General features: G+C 43.5%; 1 protein-coding gene across 6 annotated transcripts in view; it reads left to right on the plus strand.

The window, feature by feature from the left end:
• The window catches only part of DOCK7 (dedicator of cytokinesis 7), a 96399-nt gene that overhangs the window by 25016 nt on the left and 59161 nt on the right, over nt 1–12222 (plus strand). For all 6 annotated transcript variants that reach the window (XM_059853628.1, XM_059853629.1, XM_059853630.1 and 3 more), the window contains exons 5-14: nt 842–971; nt 1078–1290; nt 1627–1712; nt 3614–3680; nt 4938–5087; nt 5817–5897; nt 6911–7076; nt 7710–7852; nt 9421–9514; nt 11239–11401. In XM_059853628.1, the coding sequence (XP_059709611.1) occupies nt 842–971; nt 1078–1290; nt 1627–1712; nt 3614–3680; nt 4938–5087; nt 5817–5897; nt 6911–7076; nt 7710–7852; nt 9421–9514; nt 11239–11401 (1293 nt within the window). The remainder of the gene's footprint in view (nt 1–841; nt 972–1077; nt 1291–1626; nt 1713–3613; nt 3681–4937; nt 5088–5816; nt 5898–6910; nt 7077–7709; nt 7853–9420; nt 9515–11238; nt 11402–12222) is intronic.

A 12222-nucleotide genomic window follows, 5' to 3' on the forward strand; every position in this document is an offset into this window, starting at 1 on the left:
GCTCTCAGGAATTACAGCCTAGCAAGGAAAATGCATTCTTCCTTTTTTCTCTTCCATTCCTTTATTTGCTGCTAGCATTTCCATGGTTTTCCCATGGTCTGGAGCATCCCTCTGTGGTAATTTTAGTGCCAGGGCATGGTAAGAGCAATTAATTCTAGCTGTGATCCCAGGAACTGACTTGGAGTGAGTATAGCAGGGAGGCTGTGGCTCTGCCCATGTGTGTGTGTATAAATACAGACCTGGTGCCATTTGGCACCCAAAAATTTGTGAGTCAAAGAGTTCTGCTCTTGTCAGCACAGCAGGCAGACTGTTCCCTTGTAGGAGCTCTCACCCTCTGGGAAGCTCTGAGGTACCCACTTTCCTTACAGAGATCCTGTGTGAAGACACTTGTTTTAATCAGGGTTGGAAAATTGTTCTCCAGAGGTGCTCAGGATTTTCCTGAGTCGCTGTTTTGGTTTTCCAGTTAATCATTTTATCTGCTCCAAGCCAGTTCCTGCTCCAGCAGAGCCACTGGCCTTCAGCCCTCGTGTTCCCGGCCTGTTTTTAGCTTGGCATCACAATGGCACATTTTACAGCAGCTTTAATTGGCCCTTGATAATCCTCCTTTTGACATCACCCAGAGTGGCTTTATAGATGAACAGAGTAACATTGTAGTGCTGGGATAGTGGCTGTTGGATGATGCCCCAGCTCCAGTGGAGCTGACTGGAAGTTGTGTTTGCAGAGAGCAGCTCCTGCCTCGGGAGCACCCCCACTGACAATGCCAGCTTTGTTCCGGGGTGCTGCTTCTGGGGTCGGGGTCAAAAGGGCTGCTGAGAACGTGGTTGAAATCCTCTGTTTGCAGATACCACAAGCTGGGAACTGGGTTCAACCCCAACACCTTGGACAAGCAGAAGGAGAGGCAAAAAGGGCTCCCCAAGCAGGTCTTCGAGTCCGACGAAGCTCCTGATGGCAACAGCTACCAGGATGAACAGGTAATGTGCCTTTAAAACCCTGCTACATAAAACCTAATTTATGGTCCTGCTTTAAAAGTGCAGTCCTTTTCCCATTAGAAGTTGCTTTTAATTTGTTGGCTCTCAGGATGACCTCAAGCGCCGCTCAATGTCGATCGACGACACGCCCCGGGGCAGCTGGGCCTGCAGCATCTTCGACCTGAAGAACTCCCAGCCCGATGCCCTCCTCCCAAACCTGCTGGACAGGACCCCCAACGAGGAGATTGACCACCACAACGAGGACCAGAGGAAGTCCAGCAGGCATAAGGAGCTTTTTGCACTACACCCAGCCCCAGATGAGGTATTTCTGCCTGAAAGCTGCCAGGGATTGAAAGGATTTTAGATCACCTGTGTTTAATGTGCATGAGAGCTGCAGCTATTTTGTGTTTTTCAGCATGTTGTCTTGCCCATAGATACTACTTTCCAAAGATTGGGTTTCCCTTCTGGTTATGCAATCCCTGGTAATGTAGAAACATTAAAGGGATTTAATTTAGCATATTTATAGCTGCTGATGAATGCACCGTGCTGGGAAGCCTCAGATTAAATTGGTGCTGAGTCTTAGAAGAAAAAAGTGATGGATGTGTTTGCTTCCTGGTTCTGCTGGTGGTTTGTACAGGGGTTGTGTCTCTGATTCCAGGAGGAGCCCATAGAGAGACTCAGTGTCCCTGAAGTACCCAAAGAACACTTTGGCCAAAGACTCCTGGTGAAGTGTTTGTCCCTGAAGTAAGTACCACTCCAACAGACACAAATTCACAATTCTAATCTGCTGCTGTTTCCACGTGCATCTGGATTAACTCCACTGCCCAGTTTATTGCCCTGGAAGGGTCATTGCATTGTTTGGTCATAGGCTTCCAGGTTCATTTTGTAAAGCTTGACTTACACAGTTGTACCTTCGAGACTTCCTGCAGATGGATGAGACAGGAAATATCCTCCTCCCTTGGCTTTTCTCCCTGCTGCTTTCCAGCTCTACCTGTTCCATGCCACTGGCACGTGACAGGAGGCTTCACCACTCTCCTCCAGGGCTCTGAAGTTGGCCACTCGCTGGTGTTCCCCTCCCTAACCAGGAAATTTGAGATTAAATTGAAAGATTAAAAATGCTCGAGCCTTAGACACATAAAGACAGCCAAAGATTTGCCAAAGTTTAGGCTCAACAACCTTGACTGTGTCCCTTTAAGAGTGAAGACTTTATATACTTAGTAAGCATTAACTGGAGGAATAGAAACCTGTTAAACAAGTTTAATGAAGTGGAGCTCCTGAATATAGGGTTACCTGCAGCTGGTTCATTGCCTATAATTCTTCTCTAATAACACAAGGTAAAATTTTACTGTTATTCCCTTGGAGAAATAAAGTACAAAACTGATTTTCCACACTGCTGTATTCATCTTCTGTGTCCTCAGTTAGGTCAACCCTTCTTATTAGAGAGCTCCAGTTGCTGCTCATAACTGAGATATATGTGTGGGACATTTCTCCTGCTCGTAGAGTACTCCAGGACCTAATATAGCCGTAGAGATGAACTGATTTTGCAGCCTTTTATGAACTGGAACAACATAATATGCAGTAGCAGTGCAGCTTTCCCTCCAAAGGAGGGTGTCTTTAGCATAAATAAGTTAGATGTTGGAAATTAATGTTTTCTGCTCTTTAGGCATCTCTTGCTGACTGCAGATTTATAGCAAATCTGCCCAGCTGCATGTTTGCTTGTGTACCTGGGAATCTCCTGGGGGGTGTAATCCAAGATTCTGCCATCTCAGAGGCACAAAACAAGGACATTTTCCCCAGGGAGAAAGCTCAGATGACCTGAGCAGGGTTATTTCCAGGTTAATCTCAGCTTAGTTGCAAAACTGGAGAAAACACCTGTTTGGTGGAGTTGTCCCTGCTGGCTGGAGGAGTTCCAGGCTGAAGCTGAGAGCTCCCTGCAAGGGTGGGACATGGATTTTGTGGGGAGGCTGTGCAGACCAGAATGGCATTTCAGCCCCTGCTCACTGTGGTGCAGGGACAGGTTTGAATGTTTTTGAATTCCTCTAACTCCCCAGCTGTTCTGACAATGAGTTCAGCTCTCTTTGGTGGGTCAGTGTTCCTGTTGGGAGTGTTGGAATTTGCATAAACCCTGAATAACAGTCACTGTGAAGAGCTGGCACCTCTAAGGGGGTTTTTGGTATTTTTTGACAACAGTTAACTGTTGAAAATTGCCAAAATAAGTGTCCCTGATGTCCAGAGGCAGGAGCCCTCTGCCAGGAATGCTGAGAGGAGCAGCTGGCCATTTATCTGGGGAAGCACAGGAAATTGGCTTCTCCAGGGCATCAGGGGAGCTGAGTGCTCCAGTTACCCCAGTTAACAATTCCTGCCCCTTTGAGGAGGCTTTGGGGCTGCTGTGCTTGGCTCTCAGTGAGTTAAAAAGGCTTTTGGAAGGTCCAGGGAGCACTGGGATGGTCCTGGTGGTGGGGAGCAGGGCAGGGGTGGGATGGAAGTTGGGAAAAAAGATCCCTTTGGAGCAGGAGCTGCCCTGGGGTTGGCTCAGCTGCTCTGACATCTCAGTCCCCACCACCCGGGGAGGATTTGGGGACAGGGTTGGTCATTCCTTCTGACACAATGCAAGTCAAACTGATTCTGTGTTTCCTTCTTTCAAGATTTGAAATAGAAATTGAGCCCATTTTTGCAAGTTTGGCTTTGTATGATGTTAAAGAAAAGAAGAAGGTAGGTTTTTAATTACTTGAGTGTGACATTTCCACTGAAATTTAAACACAAAAAATGGAGGAATTAATTCTGGTGGCAAAACTTTAGGAGGACATAGAGGTTGGATGAATGATGAAGGCATTTCATGAACCACCTTGTGTGTTCTTCTTGGTAAAGCAGTTGAGGTATAAAAATTTCCAAAAAATATTGTCTAATATGTAGTTTAATACTTTCCTAAAGATATTATCTAATATGTGAATGCCTGAAATCAGAATATATGTATATACACACACCCATATATATATATATATATATATGTATATATATGTAGTCCAATTTTGGCTTTCAAAAGTCTCTTCCCCAGAGAGAACTTAGGTAACTGAAACCTTTCATTTAGATTAGGTTTTTATGACTTTCTTAATCTCTTTTTGGTGATTCAGCATGGCATGGGTCCAAGCAACACTTCCATAATGCACAGAAAGCCATGCATGCTGAAATTGCTAAAATCAAAACAAAACTGAGGAGTCTTTTCAAGATCTCAGTTATAGGAAATGGAAAATACATTTATTCACCTATTTATGCTCTGTATTTAATATTTAAAGAGTCTCTTCGTTTTCCTTGTTCGAGATATTAGCAGTAGTGGAGAGAAAAATGTTAAAAATATGCATTTTGACATTTATCTCTTTAAGACTTGAATTTAATGCATTGAGATTTAAGTTATGTAGATGAGAGTATGTGGAATATTATGTGAACTTTGTTTAATATTTAAATCACATTTCATAAGCCAATTTTATTATCTCATTACTCCTTTTTTTTTTGGCTCTAACATAATAAGTTCTTTAGTGACCTCTGGTGTTGGTAACCTGCTCACATCTTCTTTGGCTCTGAAGCTTTGCAGTTCAGGATTTGCTGTTTCAGGGTAGAAGGATCAGTGTCTGTCTTTCAGGGGGTGTTATTTTTCCTTTTTCTGTTTCTATTTTGATATTTTGGTGTTTTCAGTTCAGCTAACAATGGTAATTCCTAATCTTGTGATGGAGCTGCACACCTTAGAGGAGCTGGAGGAAATTGTATTTGTGGTGTTTCCTCCATTTCCTTTCTCACTGTCCTGCCTTGTTTTTTTAATCAAAAAGGCTTTTTTTTCTATTCATACATAGTTTGACACGAGGAGTGTATTTAAAAACAATTTAAAATTGTTCATGAAGAGTTTACAAGGAAAAAAATAAAAACCAAAAAAACAAGATATAACTAATGCTTGAAACTACCCAATTTCTTCCTTAGATTTCAGAGAATTTCTACTTTGATTTAAACTCTGAGCAAATGAAGGGAATGCTTCGGCCTCATGTCCCCCCTGCTGCTATTTCCACCCTGGCCAGATCTGCCATCTTTTCTATCACCTACCCATCCCAAGATGTCTTTCTAGTAATAAAGGTAAGAAATGCCAGGGAAATAGAAATTATTGTGGTCTCTTGGTTTTTATTTAAAGTAAAATAGAAATTCTGTTCTCAGAAGTGTAAACAGTGCTGCTTTATTTCAAATATTCTCACTTCAGTTCCTTTGTGGCAGCCAGTTCAGTGCACTGAAGCTGGAGAGAGCACAAGGGTTTGCGTGATGATATAAATCAGTTTTCTGGGGCTTGACCTTGGCTTTCATATCAAACAATGTGCTGACTCCTTAAAATGACAGATAAGTCAGTGATTTAAGAAATATCTATTGATCTGAATCTCATTTTAAGAAAGATACACACCCCTCAGCCAGGTTTTCAGATGAATTTAAGGGCAGAAATTGCCAAGAGAGTGAGATCCATAAGTGAGGTAAAATGCAGCTTTGGTCCCTCCTGGGATAAAGTACACAAAGATAAAAGTTATTTTCTGTTCTCTCCTTTGGTTCAGTGGGTGCACAAATGTTGCTCCTTCAGGTGGGGGTTTGAGTCAAGGTTTTTGGCTGGACTCTGGGTAAAAATCATCCCTGGTCAGAAGGGGGATTCAGGACAGGTTTTCAGTTCACAGGCAGTGTGAGGGTTCTGCAGGAAATGCTTCTTACACAAGGACTCAGCAGGCTCCAGCTCTTCTGGAAGAGTCTTTTCCTTCCTTGTGCTTGTTGAGTTTATTAATCCTTGCTGGATCCATGTCCTTATAATGGTTCATTTTCCCTTCTCAGCTGGAAAAAGTTTTACAGCAGGGAGATATTGGGGAGTGTGCAGAGCCTTATATGATTTTTAAAGAATCTGATGCAGCAAAGGTAAGAATTTCTTTGGTGTTTTGATAAAAAATTCAATGTATTTTCTTTTACCTTGCATGGTTGATACTGTTCCTGTCTTTAAAAGGATCCATCTTTAATTAGGAATTTAATCCCATTCTAAAGGCCAAAAAAGAGCCAAAGACCTTTGAGTCTTGATGCCTTATTGGGGTGGAGTAGTTAAAGGTCAGCAGATTTTGTGGCTGCCAGGGGAGATTTGTGGCTCCCATCAAACTCAGTCATCTGTGATTCCCTGTCCCAAAAGATCAGCTGGGGCAGGGAAGGCAGCCTGGGATGGGAATTTGCAGTAAAAAATTCAACTTCTCCACTGCTTTTGCAGCTTTAACCCCATCACTTCTGCCTGGTTCTAAAAGCACCTCCAGAATGGTTCCTAATGTGCAGTTGGGTTGGGCCAGGTGGAGATCAAAGGGTGATGATGAGGGATGGTGAAGGGCAGAGCAGAGGTTCCAGCCCTTCTTGTGATCCCACCTCTCCATTTCTCAGTACTTGCATCATTTGTTCATTTTAATCAACCTCTTAGTAAATGATTTCCTCCCTAAAGCTCTAAAAATTTCTCTTTAATATGGAAAAATCCTCTTTTATTCCCTTTTTTCCTTGACAAAATGAGTATGATAGTACTTACTTGAGGAGTGTTTTGGGTTTCCCACACAACTCCAGATGATCTGAGCACCTCCTGCATAAAATCACATTAGGAAAGGCCCTTTCAGACTTCACAGGGGAAAACTCAGATTTTCTTGAAGGATCACTGGGATTTGCCAGGCTGTTCAGGAGGGTTAGGAACATAAAAGACTGTTCTGACTGTCCTCTGGTGGCCTCTTTTGGGAAGCAGAAGTTGCATTTTCCCAACACTTGGTGCTCCTCCTCTGGAAGGTGCTGCAGAAACACAAACACTGGGAGTTAGAAAAGCCACCATCATCCCTCACTGGTTTTGCTGAATGAACCTCTGACGTCTTTCCTCTCCTTTTAACCTCTTGGATTGATTATTTTCTTCACAGAACAAGGAAAAGTTGGAAAAACTGAAGGGCCAGGCAGAGCAGTTTTGCCAAAGACTGGGGAAGTACAGGATGCCTTTTGCCTGGACAGCCATTCACCTCATGAACATTGTGAGCAGTGCTGGCAGCTTGGAAAGAGATTCCACAGAAGTTGAAGTTGGCACAGGAGGTACAGGGCTTGGCATCTGCAGGAGGGAATGTGGGCAAATCCAGAGGTTTTGATTCATACCCTGTAGCTGCTGTTGCTCCTTTTATTGCTTTCCTTCCTCTGCTCTGATGGTCTGGGGTCATGGTTAAACTAAACCAGAAAAGTCCATGATAACAAATGGATTTATCTTTCAAGGATTTTACTAGCAAACCATCTGTTATATTATTTAAAACCAGGCTGGTGAGACTGAGGGAGCATTACAGGCTGATGAACATTTTCCAAAGGAGTGGATTAATCTTTGTGAGCCACATAGCTCATCCGAAACTGCTCTTCAGCATCCCCAAAACTGCCAACTTCATCATCTTTCAGAGCAAGGGAAATACATAAATCTCAGCATGATAAAGACTTTTATAACAGCAGGAAGGCACTGGGGTGAGGTGGCTGGGAGGGGAGCAGGAGTCAGCTGTGCTCCACAGCCTCCCGCTGCCTCCGGAGCGGGATTGCCTCTTCTGTCACCTCATGGCATCATTCCCCCTCCTGCTCTGAAGGAAGGAGTTCTCCTTCCCTAGGAATCCTGCTTGGAACCAGAGTAGGCTCTTGGACTGTAGTTTTCCCTGCTTCATTTCTGATTCCTTCTGGCTGTTGTGTTTGCAGAACGGAAGGGGTCGTGGTCGGAGCGGCGCAATTCCAGCATCGTCGGGAGGCGCTCCCTGGAGAGGACCACGAGTGGGGACGAGGCTTGCAACCTGAGCAGCTTCAGGCCAGCCACCCTGACAGTGACCAACTTCTTCAAACAGGTCTGGCAGGGCAGTGTCCCACCTGGGAGTTATTTCTTGGACAGGAGGGTTGGGTGGTGGGAGCTCACTGGGTGATTAATTTGCGGTTGATTCGATTTCTGCTCCCCAGTCGCAGGGAGCAGCATTCAGTTTGTTGTGTTATTTATCAGTTATCATGGAATAACAGACTGGTTTGGGTTGGAAGGGAGATTAAAACCCATCCAGTGCCACCTCTGCCATGGCAGGGACACCTTCACTGTCCCCAGGTGCTCCAGCGTGGCCTTGGACACTGCCAGGGATCCAGGGGCAGCCCCAGCTGCTCTGGGCACCCTGTGCCAGGGCCTCACACCCTCCCAGGGAAGGATTTCTCCCTAATATCTAATCTAAACCTCCTCTAAGTTATATATTACATAATCCCATATAATATATATTAATTCTGATAGAGGTGACTCCAGTTCCTGAGTTATACATTCCATAATATTGTATAATATATTAATTCTGGTAGTAGTGACTCCAGTTCCTCCAAGTGAGTTAAGGTTGACATCAGATCCCTGGACACTTCAGGGATCCCTAAGGAAAACAAAGCATTCTGCTTCTGGTGCTGCTTTGCTGAGGGGCAGCTCCTCTTAGCCAGAGCTTGGGATTTTCTTGAGCAGTGGAAAATGTGAATGAAGGGAACAAATATTTTAGTTAAGCTTAGCAAAAAGTAATGAGCTGAAAATTTTCTAAGATTTGCTTAATGTTACATCTAGTTGAGGGAAAACTTGTCACTAAGTTAGTAATGATTTACAAAAGCATGTATTTATTTACTTTGTTGAGGTTATTTTTACTTTGAAGCAGTTCATTTTTATTTAATTTGTCCATTAAAAACTGCCAAACATTATTTTAAGATTTTAAATTTCAGATTCTTTATTATCTTCCTTTTCTCCTGTTCAGTTTATCCTCTTCAGTATAATTAGTTGAACACTACCCAGTGTTTTCCTCCTTCCATTTGCTTCTTTTTTTTTCTTTATGTTGTGATTTCTACCTTTAAAATCAGGTATCTTCTACTTTTGGGTGGCAGAGTCCCATTTTCTATAATATTTCCAAAATTAGCAAAACTCTGAGCTATTAGAATGGGCATGAGGAAGACTGACAACAGACTCCTTGCACTTCCTACTTTTCCTTTTATTTAGAATAGGTTAGAAAAACAAGGCTGTTCTGGGCTCCTCCCAAAGGAAGGGCAGAGGTGAAGGAATGAGCATCACCTCCTGAGTGACAGATACTTCTTCAAACTATTACACTTGCTAAAAAATGGGTATTTTTGGGAAATCTTTTAGCAGCCATTTCCAGTTTGGAAAAAGATAATATTGATTGGGAGAGAAAAGGCTTTCAATTAAAAGTTCCTGCAGCTGTCAGGGTGATGAATAAGGGATGAAGGAAGGGGAAAGGATGGAGAAATGAAGTGTAATTTAGCACGTTAACGCTCACACCTTGTTCTGGGAAGGGACAGTTGGATGTCAGAGGGAAGAGCCTGTGGGGTGAGAGGCTTTGTTCACTCTGGCAGCCCTGGAGGGTGTTTGGGTAACCCAGTCTTGCCCCCTGAGCAGGAGGGGGATCGCCTGAGCGACGAGGACCTGTACAAGTTCCTGGCTGACATGAGACGCCCCTCGTCGGTGCTGCGCAGGCTCAGACCCATCACAGGTATCCAGCTGCCATTGTCTCTGCTCTTTATGAGGGAGTGGGGCCACCACGGGGCTAAGAACCATTTACTGCCCAGATAAACATCAGCCTCACAGGCTGGGAGGCTTTAAAGGAGCAAGCTGATGGCCACAGCTCAAAGTAGTCCCAAGTTCTTTGTTACAAGGCAATAAATAACTTTCTAACCCAATGGACAGTTGCTGCAGAGTGTATTTTGCTTTTCTAATCTATCACCTTAACTTAATTCTACTGCACTGAAGTACTCACTTCTACTTTTACCCAATAGGCTGCTATCTGTACACACAGATGCTTCTATTATAACTTCTAAACTCTTAGCTTGCTCTGTACCACCACACCCCTGCATTATGAACCCTTCACCATCTTATCAATACAATTTCTTACTTAAGGCATATTCTTTCTTACAACTGTAGAACCATAAGTCCATGAATTTTCCATTTAATGTCTGTGTATTGAAGCTTCACATCAATCCAAGCTTCTTCCAAGGCTGCAAGGACACAGTCTCAAGCTGTGTTAGAGGAAATACTGGTTGGAAATTAGTAAAAAGTTTTTTCCAGAAAGGGGGATAAGGTTCTGGAATGGCTGCCCAGGGAGGTGCTGGAGTCCCCATCCCTGGGTGTGTTTAACAAAGCCTGGATGTGGCACTGGGTGCCAGGGCTTGGTTGGGGTGTTGGGGCTGGGCTGGACTCGATGATCTTGAAGGTCTCTTCCAACCCAGTGATTCTGTGTAAATCAAACCCTTCAGTGTCTGTGGAAGTGTCTGGTTTTCCAGTTCCCACACAGCCAGCCCTTCTGGGCTCCAAAGGTCAGGTGTTTGGTTAGTTCCTCCCCCAGGCAGCCCCAGGAAATCCTTGAGAGCAATCCCTGGGCAGCAGGAGCACTGAAGGTGTGGTGGGGCAGGTTTGTCACTGGCACACTGAGAGTGGTGTCTGTGAGGGGGGGGTGCAAACCCCAAACCCAGGAACCTCTGTTTCCCACTCTCTATCCCAAAGGAGATCTCTCTCCTGGTTAATATGAACAGGCTCCACCTCTGTTTGAGAAAGGGGAATAGGAACCCTGGCACACCTCAGTGAAGCTGGTCCCTGACCTGTGCCATTCCTGACAATATTTACTTTACTTAACCTGCTCTTAAAGCTCTCCAGGGACAGCAATCCTGCCTCTTCCTTGGATCATCTCCCCAGCTCTCAGTTTGCCTTGCAGCCAGGTTAGATTTAAAGAAAACTTTGCAAAATTATCTTGCTGCAAATTAATGTGACTCAGGTGTGCCATGGCCTGGGGCAGTGACCACAACCTTCCAAGCACTTGAGTGTTGTGATCAGTTCACCCAGTTCACCTCTGGTTTGTAGCCTGACCAGTCTCAGGGTTTCTCAGCCTTTCCTCTGATGGAGTTCTGTTTGTAACAATAGCTTGACCTCACAGGAGCATTATCTGGACTGCATTTCCCCAGTTTTCCTATGGCATCTATGTTAAGATGCATATTTTCTGTTGGTTCTTATTATCTGGTCCCCAGTTGCCTTAGATATCAGTTGGATCCACTGATACTTGCTAACAAATCCACTTCAGCTTAATTTATCATTTGTTGATTCATTAAATTCATATATAGGATATCAATGAATATATAGGATATTAACCTGAAGAAACAAAGCACAATTATGCTTTTAAAAATTAACTTCTATTTATTAATGATTAAAACCCCTTTCTTCTTGCAGCTCAGTTGAAGATAGACATATCTCCAGCTCCAGAGAACCCCCACTACTGCCTAACCCCAGAGCTGCTGCAGGTCAAGCTTTACCCAGACAGCAGAGTCAGACCTACACGAGAAATCCTGGAGTTCCCTGCCAGGGATGTCTACGTCCCAAACACCACATACAGGTCAGAGTTTTGAAATACATGTCACTTTCCAGGGCCTGAGACTGGCAAGAGTAGAAATTCCTCCCTTATCAGCAGGCTTGTTGCAAAATTTGGTGGATGGGCAGAGGTGCTGTGCCAGAGGCATGGGAAGGGCTCAGGCTGACTCAGTAAAAAAGGCTCAGCTGGGGAGTGACAGACAGGTTTGCATCAAACTTGGCTGTGAATAAGAGCACAGGACAGGTTTCTCCATTTGGTTAAATTCTTTTCAGTTTCATGTAGGTTTTTTTTCTTTGTTAAAGTCACCATTCTCCTGCTGGTTTTACTAATTTATGCCACTTTCACTGACTTTTTTTTTTCTTTAAAGTGAGGGATAGAAATAGAGAAAATGCATAGTCCCTTTGTTCATATTTCCATTTTGGTTTCCAAACAATTTTTTTGTTTACAATACTTGACAAAAAATCCTCTGAAGCTGTGAAAAATAGGAAATTTCTCTAAATATCTTGGGAAACAATCTTTCTATAACAAAATCCAGGCTGGACCAGATTTCTTTTCATTATGAACCATTATTAATTTAAAGCTTTTTCACAGTGTCTTTGAAGACATTACATGGCTGGGTGGAATTGTCTTCATCAGCTGAGTGATTTCACCAACTTAGCAAATCCTTTATTTAAATTTAGATACAAACCAGGTTCTTACAAATCAAAACTTACAAGAAGGGTTTAGTCGAGTTCCACATCCTGTATTTTAAAAAGTCTCAGCCATTTATTTATTTGTCTATTTATTTATTGGACAGGTAATTTAACATTACAGTAAACCAGTAGAAATAAGCAACACTGCATGAT

Source organism: Haemorhous mexicanus, chromosome 9 (genome assembly GCF_027477595.1).
Source record: "Haemorhous mexicanus isolate bHaeMex1 chromosome 9, bHaeMex1.pri, whole genome shotgun sequence".
In the NCBI taxonomy this organism is placed as follows: domain Eukaryota; kingdom Metazoa; phylum Chordata; class Aves; order Passeriformes; family Fringillidae; genus Haemorhous; species Haemorhous mexicanus.